A 25,655-nucleotide genomic window follows, 5' to 3' on the forward strand; every position below is an offset into this window, starting at 1 on the left:
TTCGCTGGCCTCGCTGAGAAGCCATGCGTAGGTGGGATTCCGACCAGCAGCAACGGGGCCACAGAGTAGTGCCAGCAAGGGGAATCGCATATGCTTCGTGTGAAAAAGGGGTCCATCCAGCGAAGATGCGGCGCGCGCGACTGGCGCATCGTGCCTAGTGAGGATGCCATCCAGCGATGGTGCAGCGCGTGATTTGTGCGTGAGGAGGTGATTCCGGCGAGCAGCGATAGGAATCGCCGGCCTCGCCGAGTAGGGCCCGCGAAGGGAGCAACGTGCGGCTTCGCGGCGAGGAGGTGATTCCGAGCAGCGATCAGAATCGTGGGCCTCCCAGAGTATTAGCACGCGATGGGTGCAGTGCACGACGATTCGCGCGGAGGAGGTGATTCCACCGAGCAGCCGGAGGGAGCCGGCCGTGTGAGGCACAGCGTGATTCCGACGAGCAGTGCGCGATTCGCGCGGAGGAGGTGGGGGCCACCGAGCAGCGAGGGGATTCGTGTGGAGGAGGTGATTCCACCGAGCAGCCGGAGTGAGCCAGCCGTGTGAGGTACGGCGTGATTCCGACGAGCAGTGCGCGATTCGCGTGGAGGAGGTGGTTCCACCGAGAAGCGAGTGGTCAGGGTGAGCCGGCCGTGTGAGGCACGGTGTGATCCCGACGAGCAGGGCGCGATCCGCACGGAGGAGGCGATTCCACCGAGCAGCGAGTGGTCGGAGTGTGCCGGCCCGCGCGGAGGAGGCGATTCCACCGAGTAGCGAGTGGTCGGAGTGTGCCGGCCGTGTGGAGGCATGGCCGACATGGGAGTCGTGATCACTCGCGTGGGAATCTCATCTCGGGCCGAGGCACGCAAATCTTGGATGATTCTCTCGGACGGAGCCGTTAGCGTTTCGAGCAACCGAGGCTAGACTCGTACCTTCGGCGCCAAGCGGGTCCGTCGTTCCGATGGGGTTGCGGCCCAGAACATTTCCCAGTGGCCTCATTCCGCAGGCGCCTTGCCGGAGTCCGTCATGCCTGCTCCGGCGTCCGGGCCCCAGGAGAGCAGTTCGCGCTTTGACGGCGCGGTTCCGCAAAATGCTTGCGCTTCCGGTCCCGTCGAGGTAGACCGGCGGCGAGAGTAGTCGGAGCTCCGTAGCTGGAGCTAGCTCGACGGGTTCTCCGCCGGTCATTCTTCTCCGAGGTGGGCCTCGCAGGAGCGCGGAGAATGTCGGGAACGCTCGTCTGTGATCTGCGTTCATCCGGCCATCGCAAGACTCGTGTCCCGCCATTTCCGAAGATCATAATTGAAATTAAGTGTTGTGAAAATCAACCAAATCCACAACTCGTCCCATAGATAGGTTTAATTTCAATTAGATTGTAACATCATCCTGTAAAATACACCATGCAACATATATGTCAGGATCAAGGCATCATATGAGAAAGATTGGATATATCAGTCAATGCAAGCAAGCCTAGAATATAAGTGGGTACGTACCATTCAATTCTACATGTCATTGTATAAAGTCGCAGGAGTGGCCTCGAGTCGCGGACGTCCCGAGGTCTTATAGACACCGCCCAGTGGTTTAAGTGAGCGTCACACCTGGGTTCAACTTACATTTTCACCACAAAGGGAACACTTTAACTCGAGTGTTTCAATTTGTTTTTGTTTTAAGGATTGTTTTTTTCACAAAGAAGTCTCTGTCGTCTTTAAATAACAAACATTTGTGGTTAAAATCCACTTAAAGAAAACAGAAGTTATGTAATTCTTCCATCTTACATTTTCCACTTTAAAAATAGAAAACGTGTCGGTCCTCGCACTGCTTTGGAATGAGGAAATGATACGATTGGTGTTTCAGCATGTTGCGCCAGTCTTTCAGCCTGAGGTGTACATATAGTGTTCACAGCCAAAGTTTCAACAGAACGTTGAACGCAGGGAGAGAGAGAGGACGCAGAGAGACACAGAAGAAAATATATAGAGAAAAGATAGCACTTGTCTACATAAGGTAAAGTCTGTGTGTTTGTCTCAACTCCATTGCTCTGAAATGTCTCAATTTATTTCAGGGTCACTGCAAAACAGTGTTGGTTTCCATCATCAGTGCATATAATGTTTTTTTTATTACCTCCGCCACCAAAGGTGGATGGACGTTATGTTTTCACCTCTGTCTGTCCGTTTGTGAACAAAATATCTCAAAAAGTGTGGACGGATTCGGACGAAATTTGGCGGAGATGTAGCGTATGTGACAAGGACGAAATGATTAGATTTTGGTGAAGTTCAGGATTCGGATCCGGCTACTGGAAGTTTTAAAGTGATTCTTCACCATTGGGAGATCGAGCCAAAATCGATATATTGCAGGATATCCCAAAAAGTTGTGGACGGATTCGGACGAAATTTGGCGGAGATGTAGCGTATGTGACATGGACGAAATGATTCGATTTTGGTGAAGTTCAGGATTCGGATTCGGCTACTAGAAGTTTTAAAAGTGATTCTACCCCATTGGGAGATTGGGCCAAAAACGATACATAGCAGGATATCTCAGAAAGTTATGGACGGATTTGGACGAAACTTTGTGGACCGGTTTGGTGTCTGACAAGGACGATTCGATTCGATTTTGGTGAAGATCTCAATATGGATTCGGATATGAGTATTATTATTATTTTTTTAAAAGTGATTCTTCACCATTGCGAGATCGGGCTAAAACCAACTCATAGCAGGATATCTCAAAAAGTTATGGATGGATTTGGACGAAACTTTGTGGACCGGTTTGGTGTCTGACAAGGACGATTCGATTCGATTTTGGTGAAGATCTGAATATGGATTCGGATATGAGTATTATTATTAATTTTTTTAAGTGATTCTTCACCACTGCGAGATCGGGCTAAAACCAACTCATAGCAGGATATCTCAAAAAGTTATGGATGGATTTGGACGAAACTATGTGGACACGTTGTGTGTTTGACAAGGAAGAATCGATTCAATTTTGGTGAAGATCCGGATCCGGCTAGTAGAATTGTTAAAGCGATTTTTCACCAATGGGAGATAGGGCCAAAAACTATACATTGCGGGATATCTCAAAACGTAATGGATGGATTTGGACTGAACTGGGTGGGCAGGTTGAGTGTGTGACAAGGAAGAATCGATTCGATTTTGGTGAAGATCTGAATATGGATTCGGATATGAGAGTTATTTAATTTTTTAAGTGATTCTTTGTCTTTGGGAGATAGGGCCAAAAACAATACATTGCGGGATATCTCAAAAAGTTATGGATGGATTTGGACGAAACCTGGTGGACCGGTTGGGTGTCTGACAAGGAAGAATCGATTCAATTTTGGTGAAGATCTGAATATGCATTCAGATATAAGAATTTCTTTTTTTAAGTGATTTTTCACCATTGAGTGATATGGCCAACCAGGCGGAGGTATGCTCTCTACTGAGTGCCGCTCTAGTTTTACTTGTTTCATTTTACTGATTTCACATAATGTTTTATGTTTTGTTTTAATATTGTTTATGTATTTTAATATTGTTTACTCCATATATGTATTGCTAGGGGTCAGGGAGGTTGTGTTTCATTGAGAAGAGGATGGGGCAAAAGGGAATTGTGTGGGGAGAGGGTTGCGTAAAAGAATGAGTCAGAGATGGGAGAAAAGAGGAAGGAAGGAGTTTCGAAGCATATATGGCATACAGGGAAAGGGGACGCCATACAGGGGAGGCCACGACCTACAGCACTGTATAAAAAAAAATTACAAGTTGAAGACAAACTTTAAGGTCTCTTTTATTATCCGACAAATTTTGCTGATAGGTTGTTTAGGTACGAAATATGACTGCATACAACATGGTTTTAGAGAGACATTGCCGATGCTTTTAGTCTTCCATTCCTTGGGACGAACACTTGAATTCCGGATAATAAGGATCGAGCCAATTTACAGTCGTAGGTGGTTGCCAATAATGTGACTACTGGTAGTGCAGTACCTGCCACGTACGGAGGCCGCACACCCGAGAGGCTGGAGGACCGAATAAAGCAGCGCGTTTCATTGGCGATTAGCAACAGTCGAGCTACATGTGTATTATTGTTAGCCAATCAGTGTTAGTCAAGTGAGCCACCGAGCAACCACAGGTCTGAGTCTGAATATAAATTCCTTTGATCCTTAATATCTGGTTTTCTTGCGTTTGTCCCGAAAAGTGCAAGACGAAAAGCTTCGGCAATGTCTCTCTTTTCAACTGTCTTTAGATTTTGCAGCACCACGCGATTATTGAAAAGTGTTTTAGCTCAATTAGGTAGAGATCAGATACTCTGTGAATGAATAATCATACTGTTGATTACTCGGTTGTAAAGAGCTGGATCTGGCTTCTAAAAATGTAAAAACAATTTCTTTAAATTTCACTTCCTCAAGTGTTATGAACGTCAACAGTCAGAATCCATTGAAACCTGTTTGGGGAATTTCCAACAATCCTCTGCCTGAGGGTGATCGGATAAGTACATTTGAAGATTCAACAATTGTAACTGGAATGGCACTCCGTAGAGAGCATACCTCCGCCTGAGGGTGATCGGATAAGTACATTTGAAGATTCAACAATTGTAACTGGAATGGCACTCGGTAGAGAGCATACCTCCGCCTGGTTGGCCAAAGCATTCAATGGTGAAGAATCACTTTAAAAATTCCACTCACTGGATCCAGAACCGGATCTTCACCAAAATTGAATCGATTCTTCCTCGTCACACACACAACCTGTCCAACAAGGTTTTTCCAAATCCGTCCAAAACTTTTTAAGATAACCTGTTCACAGACAAACAAACAGACAAACACACTGACAGGGGTGAAAACATAACCTCTATCTACCTTCGATGGCGGCCATAACAAGAGAGATGTAGACTGGTATCTTCAATAACTCAGAGTAAGGACAGATACCATATAAATGGAGAGTAGTTAAAGTAATGTCATTCTGTAAAGAGGGTTTCAGGGAAGTGGTGGAGAACTACAAACCTGTTTGCTTAACTTCGATAATATCTTGGAGACTTTGATCACGTGAAGAATCACCATACTAAAATATGCCATTTGTGTCTTTCTGTCTGTCTGATGAATTTTTGACCCCAATACATTTTGTCGTTACTTTTCCAATCTCAACCAAACTTGAGAGGATGACCAAGGGTTACACAATGAAGGTTGTAGCGCATCCCCCCCTCCCCAACGGGGTTTTCTCCCCCGAGCGGGTTTTCCCCACCATTGCCGTCAATGGGGTTGTGTGTTGAGGTGTATAGCCATGTTAAGTTAGTTTCATCGTGGCGTTTTTCCAAGGCCGCTTCGAATAACAAAACTAATGATAATAGCGTAATATTAATGTTATTACAAAACAATATTAATACCATTAATATCCCACCTCCCCAAGGTGTTTTTCCTCCTTGAACAAACGTTGAGTCAACGTTTATAAATAGCTTATCATGGCGTTTCCGTGGGAGCAACGGCCCAACAGCCTCTACCAGGGGTAAAAATATTATAAACCAAAAACACGTATGATTAGCTTTTTAAACAGTCGCTAATACTGTTTATAACACTGAATATAGAAATGTGCAGGAATCCCAACATCCGTGAGGTAAGTTTTACTTGCAGAACTGAGCGAATATCTACTGTAATCTATGTACCCCACAAGTGTTGGGTAAATAACATGACCCTTCCTGGCGCTAACATCGCGTTTTTCGTGGCGGACTTTTGAAACTCGCTCCTGCTGTTTAACACAAAGCTGAAGGGAGGAAACCCGGGTTGTGCTCATTTACCAAGCAGCTAGCCAGCGCTTGCCAAGCCAGCCGTTCATTAATGGTTTTGAATGGAGTGATTGCTCGAATGTTTAAACCACTTGGCGATCTCTCCACAAGAAACATGGTAAATGTACACACACCCAATGTTCTTGAGACCCGACCATAGATTGACTGTAATCTATATACGCCAAAGAGGAATGACCCTTCCTGCCCCTCCCGTAGTGTGCGGGTGTACTGGTTTACAAAATTTGAATTTGATAGAAAGATAGCCAGCATGGGTTTAAGAAATTGAAATTGTTTCATAAACTTGTTGGAATTATTTCAAGTAGATTAAGAGAGTGGATTGGATGTGATATACTTTGACTTCCAGGAGATATTTGATAAGGTATCATATCAGATGCTGTTAATTAAGGTTAGAGCTTGTGGAATCAACGATAAAGTGGTAATCAGGATTGGGAACTGGAGTACTGATACAAATGAAAGAGCATTTTGGGCGGAAGGATGTCAGATTGGGAATTTCAAGTGGTGAAGTAGCCCAAAATCTGACAATTTCTGGCTTATCCTTCTTCGCATTTAGGTGATACCTTTTTATGCTGGCTGGTACTCCCCATGTGACACCTCCACACAGCAGACCAACCGGCAGACTTGGCTACTCCACAACACGGCTAGGCTTTAGCAAAAAGCTGCACCTGGTTGCACGCTTGGCTGCCTTGTTGACGGTTGTCAGGGCTTGTAGTTCTATATTGACCCAAACTTCCGGATCAGGAAGAGCGTCCAGGAATTTCTCTAAAGCCAAGCTCTCCCAGGCCTGTGTTACAGGTTGCAATATGCAATCCAATCCTCGTAATCCAATCCTTACTGGTTAGCTCACCTGGAACGAAGTTCAGGGGAGCTTATGCGATGGCGCGTTGTCTGTCCGTCAGTCCGTCAGTCCGTCCGTAAACACTTGAAACTTCTTCTCCAAAACCGCTGATGGGATTGCGACCAAATTTGGCACAAATTATATTTGTTGTGTTGTGACTAAAGTTTGTTCACGGCATTAAAAAAAATCGGAGTCAAAAGGGGTTTACCGGGGTCAAAGTGCATCCAGGTTTGATCCCCCAAAATAGGGTTTTTGCTTTTTGCCCTGAAACTACACACACTATGTCGATGAAACTTGACCACAACCTTCATCACCCGGCATGTACCGAAGTTTGTTCACGGCACGAAGAAAATCAAAGTTTAAGGGTGTCTACAGGGGGTAAAAGTGGGTCCAAGTTTGCCCCCCACCCCCAAAAAATGTATTTGCTTTCTTCTCTGAAATTACACACACAATTTCGATGAAACTTGATCACAACCTTCACCACCCATGATGTACCAAAGTTTGTTCACGAAATTTAAAAAATCTGCCCATTTGGAGGTCTATGGGGGGTTGCCCCCCAAAATAGGTATTTGCTTTCTTCTCAGAAACTACACACACAATTTCGATGAAAGTTGACCACAACCTTAATCACCCGTGATGTACCAATGTTTGTTCAAGCCATTAGAAAAATTGAAGTCTTAGGAGGTATATGGGGTTGGGGGAGGAGGGGTTGCCCCCCAAAATAGGTATTTTTTTTCTTTGTTTGTTTAAAGTCTTATGATGATGTTAGTATGATTTTACATGCTGCGTTGTCTTCTAGCAAACATTTAAGTTTGTTTAAAATACCTTTAGTCGGTGCAGTATACTGTTTATTCTACCAGGTGAGTGCCAGGGGTATTGCCCCTATGCTTTAATTTATTTTGCTGCAGTTGCCCCCAGAATGGATCGCCATGTTCTGTTGCACCAAACCAGTGGTTCAGAGCAGCGCAGATCCAATCACGGGTCATAAGACCATTCGAGACCACATGTCGGACTTCTGCATAGATGTGGCACAAGCACAATTGCCCTATTGGCTTGCTTATATGTTTATATTTCCATCTGCAAAACATGAGTTACCATCCTCTCCATATTGAGAGCGCAACATGCCTCCTACTTGCACTTTTTGTGGTAGATATGCCCCTGATAATAATAATGAGTTCCACGACAAAGAACTTCAATGCAGGAGGAGGACATTAGGCCCATCAATCCTGGGCAATGGTTGCCTCCTTTGGCTGTTTGGCTGTGCTCTATCCTTTTTTTTTAATGCTGAGCATCAAGCAAGGAAGCAGCACATACCATTTTAAGTTGTTGGTGTGACTCGGCCGGTGTCAGATTGAACTTCTGACAGCCAGGTTACATAGTGGACACTCAAACCATTTACCAAACAAGTCTCGTAAAATTCCTTCAAATGACTTTGATCTTTTCATTCGATAGCCACTGAGAGAGACACTACATGTGAAGTCGATTCAGCATTTTGACTCCCAGTTTATTACTGACACATTGCTCTGCCCACGATTGGTAAGCTCAAATATTATATTGAAAAAGTGAGACAAGTATAAGGGAATGCTTTAACACCAGTGTTTGTTTTATGTATTCAATTACTATTTAACCACAAGGAAGTCTCTCTCCTATCTAATCAACTAACCTTTGAGATCAAAATACACCAAAAGCAAACATAAGTTGCATAATCCTACCCTCTTACATTGAACACCTAAAATAGAAAGCGTGGGACAAAGGGCTCGGATTGCAGCTCCGTATTTGCTTGGGCATGAGGAAGGAGGAAGTAATCGGCATTTCAGCCAATTGGCGCAGTTTTCAGCCTGTGGAGTACATCGTTTGGAGGCGCACAGTCAAAATTACAACAGAACGAGCCAGTCCATTGTCAGAGGGAGAGGTGCAGAAGTTGAGAGCGAGAGAGGGGAAGAGAGATCAGGAAGAGAAAGGAAGAGAAGAGAAGGGAAGGGGAGTGGAGTGAGGAAGAGAGAGGAGCTCCTGTCTGCATACAGGTAGGGTCTACTTGTGTTTGCCTCTCTCCTTATTTGGCCTTTAATGTCTCAATACATTTCAGGATACAGGTATCCCTCACCAACCATTGGGGTTAGATTACTGTATACCGTGGTTGGCAACGTGTTTTACAGAATATAAAGAGTGGATACTCTAAAGCACAGTTGGAAAACCCATGGGTGGTGAGGGCTGCGTGTACTTTAATACTGGGTTAATTTTCTCATCAATACGTCATCTCTCATCTTTATTTCACTTATTCCCTATATTATGTGTTGTGCTTTATTTGAATAGAATTTATGTGAAATCATTCCGCACACACAAATACCATCCATCGCTTCGCTGATGGGAATACTGTGGTTGGGGGAGGGAGGAGAAGAGTGGGGAAGAGAGAAAAGAGCCAAGCTTTGACTTTTTCTTTACTGGCTAATAACTTACCTTGCACACCCTGATTGAAGTCAGGCATGAAACAGTACCTATGATATTGTCGCATCGATGGATCGGACTAAAGTCTCCTATCATGCCGAGTGGTCTTTTGACCATTTTGAATGATAAATACATCAAATTTGGTGTTTGGTTCAGGCGTGTGCGAAGGCAAAAGGCAGGAAGGCATTCATTGCAAATGAATGGTTTTAGTGAAAGCAATGAATAAAAGGTAGAGAGAGGCAAGACTATAAATAACGGAACAGATCTGGTGGTCGCCAGACAAATGAGTAGGGAAGCACATACACACTTGTCATGCAAAGGCACATTATCCTGCTAAGGTGTTGACAATACCAGATTCAAACCATAACAAAGGGGAACACTTGCGAGGCATAAGGTGGTATCTGTGTCCACCATGATGTGGCAAGGAAGAAGAGGAGATCTGTCCGATCAGGTCCGAAGTCCAAAGGGGGAGCAATGAGAGGGGGTGAGTTAAAGAGGGAGAGACGGAGAGATCTTTTATTACATTGATATATGTGGAAGGACCTGGGTTCAATTCCTGGTCTGGGCATGTAATTTTCCCACATATATCAATTCAATTGTTTAATCCTGTTCATAGATCTTTTTTTGGCATCCTGCCATAAAACATTGCTTCAAAAAGGGGACGACGGTGCCCGAAAAAGGCCAACCCCTGCTCTGCGGGAAAAAATGGCCTCGAAAGGTGGTTCATAGATCTTTTATTGGCAAAATCCAAAACACACAAAGAAAGCATAAATTAGAGAGTTCATAGAACACCTTACCCTGTGCTGTCTTAAGAAACGAGGACTACCAGCGGGTCTACCAGCAGCAAATTTCATTGAAACTACAGCGTAAAACGCTGTAGTATTTTGTCAAAGTACTGCTAAACAGAAGGGTTTTGAAAGTATCAAGAAGGTGAGTGTGTTCTACAGTATTCAAGTATATAATTCATTTGAAATTGAAAAAATATTTTAAAGGTTTCAGAAGAACGTTTTCAGACGTTTACCACTATTTATGCATCATCTTTTAGACCACCTTATTTAACACATAAAATTAGTCCTTCGTGCCTGTTGTTTGTGTCCTTTATAACATCCATAAAACATTAAGTTTCCTGTTAGTATTGATTTTCAATTCTGTTTGACTGCTTGACAGGCCGACAGAGTAAAAATGATGATCTCACTCCCCTCTGCACATGCGCGATTGGGCTGAATTCAGAGCCAAAGTACTGCTAAACTACAGGATCATTTTCCGATTCATGTTTAGATTTGTGTTCAATTAAAAATAGTCAATTGAAAAAAATATAACAATCAATTGAAATTAAGTTGTTCCTTGATCATAAACTGATGTTTTTTTTTTTTTTTTTTTTTTTTTCTTGATCATAAACTGACTTATGTAGAGAGACAGACAAACAGGCAGGCAGACAGATGATAGAAGTGAACCAATTACTTAACTCCACTTTTTGCTTCAAGAGCATGAGATAAAAACTCGAAGGTGGTGACCAAATCAAAAACTGTTTTAAACAGTAACAGAAAAGATGGTACGATTATATACACTGAATAATCACATGTGCACAATTATATTTGGATTTAGCTTCTTATCACCAACCAAATAATAAGGCCCTATCAGCCACTGTGCACAGTGAATTTGCCGCCCACGTTTGCTCGAAAGCAACTGGCCCTCATGTTGATAAACATAGGGGCAATACACCTTGCGCTCACCTGGTGGAATAAACAGCATACTGCTCCGACTAAGGGTATTTTAAACCAATTCAATGGTTGCTAGAAGACAGGGCAGCATGTAGATTCACACTAACATAATCATAAGACTTTAAACAAAGAAAAAAAATACCTATTTTGGGGGGCAACCCCCTTCCCCCAACCACATATACCTCCTAAGACCCCAATTTTTCTAGTGCCTTGAACAAACATTGGTACATCATGGGTGATTAAGGTTGTGGTGAAGTTTCATAAAAATTGTGTGTGTAGTTTCATAAAAGAACACAAATAACTATTTTGAGGGGGTCAAACCTGGAGCTAGTTTGACCCCCCCCCTCCCCCACCCACGTAGACCCACTTAGACTTTGATTTTCGTAGTGTCGTGAACAGAGTTCGGCACATGACGGGTGATGAAGGTTGTGGTCAAGTTTCATCGAAATAGTGTGTGTAGTTTCAGAGGAAAAAGCAAATTCCTATTTTTTTTTGGGGGGGGGGGGGGGGGGGGGTCAAACATGGATCCACTTTGACCCCGGTAAACCCCCTTCGACCTGACTTTTTTAATGCCGTGAACAAACTTTAGTCACAGCACAACAAGTATCATTTGTGCCAAATTTGGTCGCAATCCCATCAGCGGTTTTGAAGAGGAAGTTTCAAGTGTTTTCGGACTGATGGACGGACTGACGGACAACACGCCATAGCATAAGCTCCCCTGAACTTCGTTCCAGGTGAGATAAAAACTAAACTCCAGGTTAATCCGAGCAACCACCAAACTTTTAAAATGCAACTGCAAATTGCAATATTTCTCAGATAAACCTTCAAGTTTTATAAATCACAATCTTTGCCTGAAGCACCTTTGCCACTTTTTCCATTCCTCACAGCATTAAGATGGCGTAAATCACACATGATCAGCCCTACAGGTACTCGTAGGTCATGTAGTTGTGCATATGCATATGTACAATAGCGTAGATTGGCTCGCTACACTTGCATCGCAACATGTCTCCCCAGAGGAATTGGCTTGTTTTAACTTAGGATAATGGCTGTACCTGAGTTGCTTTGTTGTCATGATTTATACCAATTATTATACAAACATTTATTTTGCACAAATGAATTTATAATATTTATGATCTAACATTTTAATAAGCAGTTTAAGTTGAAGGAAAAAAAAAAAAGGAGCCCCTCAGCACATACATTGGGTAGGTGCAGACAGGAAGTTTGGGATGATTTCACAAAAGTTTGAGCGAGTAGTTCAGTGACGTGACGGAACGTGACAGACACTGCATAGATATATGTACCGTATATTAAATGCTTGACCTAAAAAACATATTTAAAAAAAATTAAAAGAAAAATATTTTTCTTCAAAAAACCCCCCAAAAAACAACCATTTTAAAGTAGAAGGTTGTAGACAGCAACCGCCCAGGGTAGTACTACCATCCTGACTTAGGAGTGTTAAAGTGGTGCCTGGAACCATCTTACACTCTCTGTATCAGGATTGCTGGTCTTACTTAGTGTCTCACTCAAACTACAGCTACCGGGCCAGCTTCAATCTCTCTTTCTTGCAAACAAACATCATACACTTTTCATCATACACTTTTCTTCTCTTTTATTTAAGGCCTGGCCATGACGGACTATACAGTCCGTGCCTGGAACCTCCAACATTAAAAAAAAATTTTTAGGACATACACACAGGAGAAGTCGGTGCATACCGGAAGTTTGGCATGATATTTTGATTTGGGTGTTTAAAAACACCTCACCACCACATAATTCAAAATAACTCACCACCACGTGATTCAAAACCACCATCACGTTATTAAAAACACTTCACGACCACGGAAACAAAAGTTTCAGGGAGTAGTTCAGTGACAACAGACACTGTCCAGATACAGTCATGTGAAAAAGTAAGTACACCCCATGTAAAGTTTTGACTTTTTCAACATTTTTCAACATACAGCTATTTGATCTTCATTTCAACAATATTGATAGATAAAGGTGATATAATATAACAAATATCATGAAACATTTACATTTTGTAGTCCATTGTATCATTTAAATAAACATAAATGCAAATTTCGCATGTGGAAAAAGTAAGTACACCCGGACATTTATCACTACTTCAAATACCTAAAATTCGAATCAGGTGCACCAGCTCAGGTGCAAATGATTAGAACATCGTTAGAGAGGATCTTTGAGGAACCTGTCTTATTTAAACCTCAGACATTTAGTTTGGTTTGCTCTTTGTTGTTGAAGTGCGCGGCATCACCATGCCTAGATCAAAAGAGCTCGCTAAGGCCTTCAGAAAGAAGGTTATAGATGCCTACGAGTCTGGGAAGGGATTTAAAAAGATCTCCAAACAATTTGAAATCAATCATTCGATTGTCCAGAAGATCATCTACAAGTGGAGAAGACTCCAAAGAACTGCCAACTTGTTCAGGCCAGGCCACCCCAGCAAGTTCAGCCCGAGAGCAGACCGCAAGATGCTGAAAGAAGTCTCTAAGAACCCCAGAATGTCATCAAGGGACCTACAGGTAGCTCTTGCCACTGTTGATGTCAAAGTGCACGAGTCTACCATTAGAAAGAGGCTGTACAAATTTGATCGACATGGGACGTGTGCCAGGAGGAAACCTTTGCTGTCCAGAAAGAATATCAGGGCAAGACAAAAGTTTGCCAATGAACACCTAGGCAAAGACCAGCACTTCTGGAACAATGTGCTCTGGACAGATGAGTCAAATATAGAGCAATTTGGCCACAGTACCAGAAGACATGTTTGGCGAAAACCAAAGACAGCATTTGATCACAAGAACCTGATACCAACTGTAAAGCATGGTGGTGGAAATATTATGATTTGGGGCAGCTTTGCTGCACCAGGGCCTGGGCAGCTCACCATCATAGAATCCACTATGAATTCTTCATTGTACCAGAGGGTGCTTGAGGATAATGTGAGGGCATCTGTCGGAAAGTTGAAATTCAACCGAAGGTGGACCTTGCAACATGACAATGACCCTAAACATACCAGTAAATCCACCAAGGAATGGCTGAAAAGAAAGAAATGGAGGGTTCTGGAATGGCCAAGTCAAAGCCTGGATCTAAATCCCATTGAGATGTTGTGGGGGGATTTGAAACGAGCTGTGCAACAATTTTTTGTTGAATAAATTATTGCAAAGTCAATTCTTCATTGTTTTTTGTTCAGTTAGATCACCTTTATCTTTCGATACTGTTTAAATGAAGGTCAACTATTGATATGTCCACATATGTTAAAAAGATTTTTAAAACATTTCATGGGGTGTACTTACTTTTTCCACATGCGAAATTTGCATTTATGTTTATTTAAATTATACAATGGACTACAAAATGTAAATGTTTCATGATATTGGTTATATTATATCACCTTTAACTATCAATATTGTTGAAATGAAGATCAAATAGCTGTACGTTGAAATATGTTGAAAAAGTCAAAACTTTACATGGGGTTTACTTACTTTTTCACGTGACTGTATATAGATATATACAGTGGATAAATGACTGTACCTGAGTTGCTGTTTTGTCATGGTTTACACCAATCGTAATTCAAACAATCATAATGCACAAATGTATTTGTAATATACGTGATATTACATTTTATAAACAATTGAAGTTGAAAAATTGCCCTCCACCCCCCCCCCCCCAAAAAAAAAACTAGAGATGTTCCAGGGAACCTGAACTCAACTGGTCTATATCAGTATGGTTAGAATATGCATAATAGAACCACAAACTATATAGTTTATATGTGCTAAAAATATATGACAAAAATTGATTTTTCAATATGGCCACCCTGCCATGCCCATTTTTTGGTGTGCAACACCCAAATGCAATCCCAAACTAGTTTATGTCTTAAAGATGCTGCATAACAAGTTTCATCAAAGTTAATCAATATTTGTGACTTTTAGAGCATAGACGTCGAATTGTTTACAAACGACAGACAGACAGACAGACGACAGACGGACGACGGACGACGGACACTGGGTGTCGACAAAAACTCAGCTGGACATAGTCCAGTTGAGTTAAAAAGGGAATTTTTTCTAAAAAAAATACCCTTAGGACATACAGACGGGATAGATATGTGCATACTAGAAGTTTGGTAGGATTTCACAAAAGTTTGAGGGAGTAGTTCAGTGACAAGTCAAGACAACACAACACAACACAACACAAGACAGACACTGCACAGACATATATATAGATATAAAATTTTAAACAGGAATAAATTCCTACATGAGGCTCGTGTGAAAAAATTCTGACTCAAGCCGGGACTCAAACCCACGGACCTCATCACTTACGCTGTGACAGCCCACTGAACTATTGAGTCTTCGGGATATCCTCAGAAATTTCTCACACTAACACTGCGAGCTTTATGATGGCCAATGTCTTACATGCCTGCTCGGCAGACCCTGGATGTGAGTGTATGTATGTGTATGTGTATGTATACGTGTACATGTATGTGGAAGTGCATTGGAGATGAACTCATCTAGAAATTGTAACAAACAGGAATAAATTCCTCTGTGGGGCTAGTGTGAAAACATTCCCACACCCCAAATGCTGACTCAAGATAGGCAGGCTAGACACGTCTGAGCTCATGCCCATCCCCTGTGTCGCCTCCTTCCTGAGAAAACCTAAAGTAAATTTCGGGTGTATCTGATACACCACATAATCCTTGAATCGCTCTCCCAATTTGATAGTTTTAAATATTTTTTTGTCAAAGAAAAAACTTTTGTTGATTGCAAATTTTACATTATATTTGAATGAATGAATTAATGTATGGCTGTGTTGATTTTCTTTAATTTTTTTTTTTTGCAGAATGGGGAGTAAATACCTGTTTATTTTGGTCATACTCAACACAGGTGAGTTTTTGAACAAGTATTATTACTATTCAATACAACAATTGAACACACACATCATCAAAAGGAGGTATAATATAAAACCATTAACTCTGAAGTCACAATATTTGTGGAGAGGAATTCTGAGAAGTGAGAAATTATCCTTCTTTTACAATAAACAGACCAAAAATGGATTTTTTCTCCATTTGTGTAGAACAGCTTAACCTGAAGTTTTCATACAAAAAAGTTTTTGCATTTTCACCTTGAGATTAAACAATCACGAATATTGTTTTCCTATTTCTGTATCACATGAGAACTTTTCACACATCCCTGGTATAATAGTTGTGCTTTATCACAAATTAAATTTTGTACTCATACAACTTCAAACAAAATTTCTTTTTCAGCTTTCTCAAGTTCTGTTGCTGTCCAAATCCTGGTCCACAAACATACTTCCATTGAAAATGGAGAGTTTGTTTTCAGATATGAAGAAGGACAAGATGCAGTCATTGCACTTAGTTTTACACCCAAAGATCTAAATGCAAATAATATTGATGTTTTGTGGAGGTTCGAGAACGAAAGTGGAAACGAGCAACCGGTAAGATGGTCTATCCACTTCTACTTCTACATTATTTTTTTTCACACATTATACTATACTTTTACATTTTGTGTGTGTTTGGCAATGTGCTCCAGTTTCATGGACATGGTACATGAGAATGGTCAAATATTTGCTTTAAATATAATGGGGATTTTGGAAGTTGGTGATTTATTTGACTAAGTCCCCTGTTACTGTTACACTATGTGGTTGTTTCAGTGAAATACTAAATGGTTATTTACAGACACAAAATGGCAGTTTTTCAGACCCTCAATCTTTTCCATATTGTAGACATCGAAGAAACAATGATGCAAGTACTCATCGAGGACACCTCAAACCTCAAACCACACCTTCAAAATAGGATTTGTAGCTTTTACATTGAAATAAAATAGTATTTAAATAAATATCGTAAATATATAGGTCGCAGTGATGGTAAAGTTTATATAAATTAACAATTCAATGTCCATGTTGGTAATGAACTAAAAATAAAAAATAAAAATAGTATTTAAATAAGTAAATAATAAAAAGTTACATGGTGGTCGTGGAGATGATAAAGTGGATAGATAAGTAAATAATTCAAATTTGCATGGTGGTCGTGGAGATGATAAATTGGATATAGATAAGTAAATAATTCAAATTTGCATGGTGGTCGTGGAGATGATAAATTGGATATAGATAAGTAAATAATTCAAATTTGCATGGTGGTCGTGGAGATGATAAATTGGATATAGATAAGTAAATAATTCAAATTTGCATGGTGGTCGTGGAGATGATAAATTGGATATAGATAAGTAAATAATTCAAATTTGCATGGTGGTCGTGGAGATGATAAATTGGATATAGATAAGTAAATAATTCAAATTTGCATGGTGGTCGTGGAGATGGTAAAGTGGATATAGATAAGTAAATAATTTAAATTTGCATGGTGGTCGTGGAGATGGTAAAGTGGATATAGATAAGTAAATAATTCAAATTTGCATGGTGGTCGTGGAGATGGTAAAGTGGATATAGATAAGTAAATAATTCAAATTTGCATGGTGGTCGTGGAGATGGTAAACTGGATATAGATAAGTAAATAATTAAAAGGTGCATGGTGGTCGTGGAGATGACAAAGTGAATATAAATAAGTAAATAATTTAAATTTGCATGGTGGTCGTGGAGATGATAAACTGGATATCGATAAGTAAATAATTCAAATTTGCATGGTGGTCGTGGAGATGATAAACTGGATATAAATAAGTAAATAATTAAAAGGTGCATGGTGGTCGTGGAGATGATAAACTGGATATAAATAAGTAAATAATTTAAATTTGCATGGTGGTCGTGGAGATGATAAACTGGATATAGATAAGTAAATAATTCAAATTTGCATGGTGGTCCTGGAGATGGTAAAGTGGATATAGATAAGTAAATAATTAAAAGGTGCATGGTGGTCGTGGAGATGATAAACTGGATAAAAATAAGTAAATAATTCAAATTTGCATGGTGGTCGTGGAGATGATAAAGTGGATAGATAAGTAAATAATTCAAATTTGCATGGTGGTCGTGGAGATGATAAATTGGATATAGATAAGGAAATAATTCAAATTTGCATGGTGGTCGTGGAGATGATAAATTGGATATAGATAAGTAAATAATTCAAATTTGCATGGTGGTCGTGGAGATGATAAATTGGATATAGATAAGTAAATAATTCAAATTTGCATGGTGGTCGTGGAGATGATAAAGTGGATATAGATAAGTAAATAATTCAAATTTGCATGGTGGTCGTGGAGATGATAAATTGGATATAGATAAGTAAATAATTCAAATTTGCATGGTGGTCGTGGAGATGGTAAAGTGGATATAGATAAGTAAATAATTTAAATTTGCATGGTGGTCATGGAGATGGTAAAGTGGATATAGATAAGTAAATAATTCAAATTTGCATGGTGGTCGTGGAGATGGTAAAGTGGATATAGATAAGTAAATAATTCAAATTTGCATGGTGGTCGTGGAGATGGTAAAGTGGATATAGATAAGTAAATAATTCAAATTTGCATGGTGGTCGTGGAGATGGTAAAGTGGATATAGATAAGTAAATAATTCAAATTTGCATGGTGGTCGTGGAGATGATAAATTGGATATAGATAAGTAAATAATTCAAATTTGCATGGTGGTCGTGGAGATGATAAAGTGGATAGATAAGTAAATAATTTAAATTTGCATGGTGGTCGTGGAGATGGTAAAGTGGATATAGATAAGGAAATAATTTAAATTTGCATGGTGGTCCTGGAGATGGTAAAGTGGATATAGATAAGTAAATAATTCAAATTTGCATGGTGGTCGTGGAGATGATAAACTGGATATAAATAAGTAAATAATTAAAAGGTGCATGGTGGTCGTGGAGATGATAAACTGGATATAAATAAGTAAATAATTTAAATTTGCATGGTGGTCGTGGAGATGATAAACTGGATATAGATAAGTAAATAATTCAAATTTGCATGGTGGTCATGGAGATGATAAACTGGATATAAATAAGTAAATAATTAAAAGGTGCATGGTGGTCGTGGAGATGATAAACTGGATATAGATAGGTAAATAATTCAAATTTGCATGGTGGTCCTGGAGATGGTAAAGTGGATATAGATAAGTAAATAATTAAAAGGTGCATGGTGGTCGTGGAGATGATAAACTGGATATAAATAAGTAAATAATTCAAATTTGCATGGTGGTCGTGGAGATGATAAACTGGATATAAATAAGTAAATAATTAAAAGGTGCATGGTGGTCGTGGAGATGATAAACTGGATATAAATAAGTAAATAATTTAAATTTGCATGGTGGTCGTGGAGATGATAAACTGGATATAGATAAGTAAATAATTAAAAGGTGCATGGTGGTCGTGGAGATGATAAACTGGATATAAATAAGTAAATAATTCAAATTTGCATGGTGGTCATGGAGATGGTAAACTGGATATAAATAAGTAAATAATTAAAAGGTGCATGGTGGTCGTGGAGATGATAAACTGGATATAAATAAGTAAATAATTTAAATTTGCATGGTGGTCGTGGAGATGATAAACTGGATATAGATAAGTAAATAATTCAAATTTGCATGGTGGTCGTGGAGATGGTAAACTGGATATAGATAAGTAAATAAATAAAAGGTGCATGGTGGTCCTGGAGATGATAAACTGGATATAGATAAGTAAATAATTCAAATTTGCATGGTGGTCCTGGAGATGGTAAAGTGCATATAGATAAGTAAATAATTCAAATTTGCATGGTGGTCGTGGAGATGATAAAGTGGATAGATAAGTAAATAATTTAAATTTGCATGGTGGTCCTGGAGATGGTAAAGTGGATATAGATAAGTAAATAATTCAAATTTGCATGGTGGTCGTGGAGATGATAAACTGGATATAAATAAGTAAATAATTAAAAGGTGCATGGTGGTCGTGGAGATGACAAAGTGCATATAAATAAGTAAATAATTTAAATTTGCATGGTGGTCGTGGAGATGATAAACTGGATATAGATAAGTAAATAATTCAAATTTGCATGGTGGTCGTGGAGATGATAAACTGGATATAAATAAGTAAATAATTAAAAGGTGCATGGTGGTCGTGGAGATGATAAACTGGATATAAATAAGTAAATAATTTAAGTTTGCATGGTGGTCGTGGAGATGATAAACTGGATATAGATAAGTAAATAATTCAAATTTGCATGGTGGTCGTGGAGATGGTAAACTGGATATAGATAAGTAAATAAATAAAAGGTGCATGGTGGTCGTGGAGATGATAAACTGGATATAAATAAGTAAATAATTCAAATTTGCATGGTGGTCGTGGAGATGGTAAACTGGATATAAATAAGTAAATAATTAAAAGGTGCATGGTGGTCGTGGAGATGATAAACTGGATATAAATAAGTAAATAATTTAAATTTGCATGGTGGTCGTGGAGATGATAAATTGGATATAGATAAGTAAATAATTCAAATTTGCAAGGTGGTCGTGGAGATGATAAAGTGGATAGATAAGTAAATAATTTAAATTTGCATGGTGGTCCTGGAGATGGTAAAGTGGATATAGATAAGTAAATAATTCAAATTTGCATGGTGGTCATGGAGATGATAAACTGGATATAAATAAGTAAATAATTAAAAGGTGCATGGTGGTCGTGGAGATGATAAACTAGATATAAATAAGTAAATAATTTAAATTTGCATGGTGGTCGTGGAGATGATAAATTGGATATAGATAAGTAAATAATTCAAATTTGCATGGTGGTCGTGGAGATGATAAAGTGGATAGATAAGTAAATAATTTAAATTTGCATGGTGGTCGTGGAGATGACAAAGTGAATATAAATAAGTAAATAATTTAAATTTGCATGGTGGTCGTGGAGATGATAAACTGGATATAGATAAGTAAATAATTCTAATTTGCATGGTGGTCGTGGAGATGATAAACTGGATATAAATAAGTAAATAATTCTAATTTGCATGGTGGTCGTGGAGATGATAAACTGGATATAAATAAGTAAATAATTAAAAGGTGCATGGTGGTCGTGGAGATGATAAACTGGATATAAATAAGTAAATAATTTAAATTTGCATGGTGGTCGTGGAGATGATAAACTGGATATAGATAGGTAAATAATTCAAATTTGCATGGTGGTCCTGGAGATGGTAAAGTGGATATAGATAAGTAAATAATTAAAATGTGCATGGTGGTCGTGGAGATGATAAACTGGATATAAATAAGTAAATAATTCAAATTTGCATGGTGGTCGTGGAGATGATAAACTGGATATAAATAAGTAAATAATTTAAAGGTGCATGGTGGTCGTGGAGATGATAAACTGGATATAAATAAGTAAACAATTTAAATTTGCATGGTGGTCGTGGAGATGATAAACTGGATATAGATAAGTAAATAATTAAAAGGTGCATGGTGGTCGTGGAGATGATAAACTGGATATAAATAAGTAAATAATTCAAATTTGCATGGTGGTCGTGGAGATGGTAAACTGGATATAAATAAGTAAATAATTAAAAGGTGCATGGTGGTCGTGGAGATGATAAACTGGATATAAATAAGTAAATAATTTAAATTTGCATGGTGGTCGTGGAGATGATAAACTAGATATAGATAAGTAAATAATTCAAATTTGCATGGTGGTCGTGGAGATGGTAAACTGGATATAGATAAGTAAATAAATAAAAGGTGCATGGTGGTCCTGGAGATGATAAACTGGATATAGATAAGTAAATAATTCAAATTTGCATGGTGGTCCTGGAGATGGTAAAGTGCATACAGATAAGTAAATAATTCAAATTTGCATGGTGGTCGTGGAGATGATAAAGTGGATAGATAAGTAAATAATTTAAATTTGCATGGTGGTCCTGGAGATGGTAAAGTGGATATAGATAAGTAAATAATTCAAATTTGCATGGTGGTCGTGGAGATGATAAACTGGATATAAATAAGTAAATAATTAAAAGGTGCATGGTGGTCGTGGAGATGACAAAGTGCATATAAATAAGTAAATAATTTAAATTTGCATGGTGGTCGTGGAGATGATAAACTGGATATAGATAAGTAAATAATTCAAATTTGCATGGTGGTCGTGGAGATGATAAACTGGATATAAATAAGTAAATAATTAAAAGGTGCATGGTGGTCGTGGAGATGATAAACTCGATATAAATAAGTAAATAATTTAAATTTGCATGGTGGTCGTGGAGATGATAAACTGGATATAGATAAGTAAATAATTCAAATTTGCATGGTGGTCGTGGAGATGGTAAACTGGATATAGATAAGTAAATAAATAAAAGGTGCATGGTGGTCGTGGAGATGATAAACTGGATATAAATAAGTAAATAATTCAAATTTGCATGGTGGTCGTGGAGATGGTAACCTGGATATAAATAAGTAAATAATTAAAAGGTGCATGGTGGTCGTGGAGATGATAAACTGGATATAAATAAGTAAATAATTTAAATTTGCATGGTGGTCGTGGAGATGATAAATTGGATATAGATAAGTAAATAATTCAAATTTGCATGGTGGTCGTGGAGATGATAAAGTGGATAGATAAGTAAATAATTTAAATTTGCATGGTGGTCGTGGAGATGACAAAGTGAATATAAATAAGTAAATAATTTAAATTTGCATGGTGGTCGTGGAGATGATAAACTGGATATAGATAAGTAAATAATTCTAATTTGCATGGTGGTCGTGGAGATGATAAACTGGATATAAATAAGTAAATAATTCTAATTTGCATGGTGGTCGTGGAGATGATAAACTGGATATAAATAAGTAAATAATTAAAAGGTGCATGGTGGTCTTGGAGATGATAAACTGGATATAAATAAGTAAATAATTTTAATTTGTATGGTGGTCGTGGAGATGATAAACTGGATATAGATAAGTAAATAATTCAAATTTGCATGGTGGTCCTGGAGATGGTAAAGTGGATATAGATAAGTAAATAATTCAAATTTGCATGGTGGTCGTGGAGATGATAAACTGGATATAAATAAGTAAATAATTCAAATTTGCATGGTGGTCGTGGAGATGATAAACTGGATATAAATAAGTAAATAATTTAAATTTGCTTGGTGGTCGTGGAGATGATAAACTGGATATAGATAAGTAAATAATTCAAATTTGCATGGTGGTCGTGGAGATGGTAAACTGTATATAGATGAGTAAATAATTAAAAGGTGCATGGTGGTCGTGGAGATGATAAACTGGATATAAATAAGTAAATAATTCAAATTTGCATGGTGGTCGTGGAGATGGTAAACTGGATATAAATAAGTAAATAATTAAAAGGTGCATGGTGGTCGTGGAGATGATAAACTGGATATAAATAAGTAAATAATTTTAATTTGCATGGTGGTCGTGGAGATGATAAACTGGATATAGATAAGTAAATAATTCAAATTTGCATGGTGGTCGTGGAGATGATAAACTGGATATAAATAAGTAAATAATTAAAAGGTGCATGGTGGTCGTGGAGATGATAAACTGGATATAAATAAGTAAACAATTTAAATTTGCATGGTGGTCGTGGAGATGATAAACTGGATATAGATAAGTAAATAATTAAAAGGTGCATGGTGGTCGTGGAGATGATAAACTGGATATAAATAAGTAAATAATTCAAATTTGCATGGTGGTCGTGGAGATGGTAAACTGGATATAAATAAGTAAATAATTAAAAGGTGCATGGTGGTCGTGGAGATGATAAACTGGATATAAATAAGTAAATAATTTAAATTTGCATGGTGGTCGTGGAGATGATAAACTGGATATAGATAAGTAAATAATTCAAATTTGCATGGTGGTCGTGGAGATGGTAAACTGGATATAGATAAGTAAATAAATAAAAGGTGCATGGTGGTCCTGGAGATGATAAACTGGATATAGATAAGTAAATAATTCAAATTTGCATGGTGGTCCTGGAGATGGTAAAGTGCATATAGATAAGTAAATAATTCAAATTTGCATGGTGGTCGTGGAGATGATAAAGTGGATAGATAAGTAAATAATTTAAATTTGCATGGTGGTCCTGGAGATGGTAAAGTGGATATAGATAAGTAAATAATTCAAATTTGCATGGTGGTCGTGGAGATGATAAACTGGATATAAATAAGTAAATAATTAAAAGGTGCATGGTGGTCGTGGAGATGACAAAGTGCATATAAATAAGTAAATAATTTAAATTTGCATGGTGGTCGTGGAGATGATAAACTGGATATAGATAAGTAAATAATTCAAATTTGCATGGTGGTCGTGGAGATGATAAACTGGATATAAATAAGTAAATAATTAAAAGGTGCATGGTGGTCGTGGAGATGATAAACTCGATATAAATAAGTAAATAATTTAAATTTGCATGGTGGTCGTGGAGATGATAAACTGGATATAGATAAGTAAATAATTCAAATTTGCATGGTGGTCGTGGAGATGGTAAACTGGATATAGATAAGTAAATAAATAAAAGGTGCATGGTGGTCGTGGAGATGATAAACTGGATATAAATAAGTAAATAATTCAAATTTGCATGGTGGTCGTGGAGATGGTAAACTGGATATAAATAAGTAAATAATTAAAAGGTGCATGGTGGTCGTGGAGATGATAAACTGGATATAAATAAGTAAATAATTTAAATTTGCATGGTGGTCGTGGAGATGATAAATTGGATATAGATAAGTAAATAATTCAAATTTGCATGGTGGTCGTGGAGATGATAAAGTGGATAGATAAGTAAATAATTTAAATTTGCATGGTGGTCGTGGAGATGACAAAGTGAATATAAATAAGTAAATAATTTAAATTTGCATGGTGGTCGTGGAGATGATAAACTGGATATAGATAAGTAAATAATTCTAATTTGCATGGTGGTCGTGGAGATGATAAACTGGATATAAATAAGTAAATAATTCTAATTTGCATGGTGGTCGTGGAGATGATAAACTGGATATAAATAAGTAAATAATTAAAAGGTGCATGGTGGTCGTGGAGATGATAAACTGGATATAAATAAGTAAATAATTTTAATTTGTATGGTGGTCGTGGAGATGATAAACTGGATATAGATAAGTAAATAATTCAAATTTGCATGGTGGTCCTGGAGATGGTAAAGTGGATATAGATAAGTAAATAATTCAAATTTGCATGGTGGTCGTGGAGATGATAAACTGGATATAAATAAGTAAATAATTCAAATTTGCATGGTGGTCGTGGAGATGATAAACTGGATATAAATAAGTAAATAATTTAAATTTGCTTGGTGGTCGTGGAGATGATAAACTGGATATAGATAAGTAAATAATTCAAATTTGCATGGTGGTCGTGGAGATGGTAAACTGGATATAGATGAGTAAATAATTAAAAGGTGCATGGTGGTCGTGGAGATGATAAACTGGATATAAATAAGTAAATAATTCAAATTTGCATGGTGGTCGTGGAGATGGTAAACTGGATATAAATAAGTAAATAATTAAAAGGTGCATGGTGGTCGTGGAGAGGATAAACTGGATATAAATAAGTAAATAATTTTAATTTGCATGGTGGTCGTGGAGATGATAAACTGGATATAGATAAGTAAATAATTCAAATTTGCATGGTGGTCCTGGAGATGGTAAAGTGGATATAGATAAGTAAATAATTCAAATTTGCATGGTGGTCGTGGAGATGATAAACTGGATATAAATAAGTAAATAATTCAAATTTGCATGGTGGTCGTGGAGATGGTAAACTGGATATAGATGAGTAAATAATTAAAAGGTGCATGGTGGTCGTGGAGATGATAAACTGGATATAAATAAGTAAATAATTCAAATTTGCATGGTGGTCGTGGAGATGGTAAACTGGATATAGATGAGTAAATAATTCAAATTTGCATGGTGGTCCTGGAGATGATAAACTGGATATAAATAAGTAAATAA

General features: G+C 38.2%; 2 protein-coding genes across 2 annotated transcripts in view; one reads left to right on the plus strand and one right to left on the minus strand.

Moving 5' to 3' along the window:
* Nucleotides 1–522: 522 nt before the first annotated feature.
* LOC144889738 (uncharacterized) lies at nucleotides 523–1,494 on the minus strand. Its single transcript, XM_078770915.1, has 2 exons — nucleotides 1,467–1,494; nucleotides 523–1,359 (listed from the first exon to the last, which is right to left on the minus strand). Exon 2 carries the CDS (start codon nucleotides 1,258–1,260, stop codon nucleotides 823–825), a length of 438 nt encoding a protein of 145 aa, XP_078627041.1. The 5' UTR covers nucleotides 1,261–1,359; nucleotides 1,467–1,494; the 3' UTR covers nucleotides 523–822.
* Nucleotides 1,495–8,318: 6,824 nt separating this feature from the next.
* LOC137426339 (myelin protein P0-like) overlaps nucleotides 8,319–25,655 on the plus strand; it is a 186,592-nt gene continuing 169,255 nt past the window's right edge. Inside the window, exons 1-3 of the mRNA XM_078774700.1 lie at nucleotides 8,319–8,607; nucleotides 15,583–15,626; nucleotides 16,007–16,197. Coding sequence (XP_078630826.1) covers nucleotides 15,584–15,626; nucleotides 16,007–16,197 — 234 coding nt within the window. The 5' untranslated portion in view covers nucleotides 8,319–8,607; nucleotide 15,583. The remainder of the gene's footprint in view (nucleotides 8,608–15,582; nucleotides 15,627–16,006; nucleotides 16,198–25,655) is intronic.

Source organism: Myxine glutinosa, chromosome 1 (assembly GCF_964187855.1).
Source record: "Myxine glutinosa chromosome 1, kmMyxGlut1.1, whole genome shotgun sequence".
Taxonomy (NCBI): domain Eukaryota; kingdom Metazoa; phylum Chordata; class Myxini; order Myxiniformes; family Myxinidae; genus Myxine; species Myxine glutinosa.

What these genes read in the sequence shown, in the direction of transcription:
- LOC144889738 (XM_078770915.1), bottom strand. Translation starts at nt 1,260, where the DNA reads ATGGCGGGACACGAGTCTTGCGATGGCCGGATGAACGCAGATCACAGA.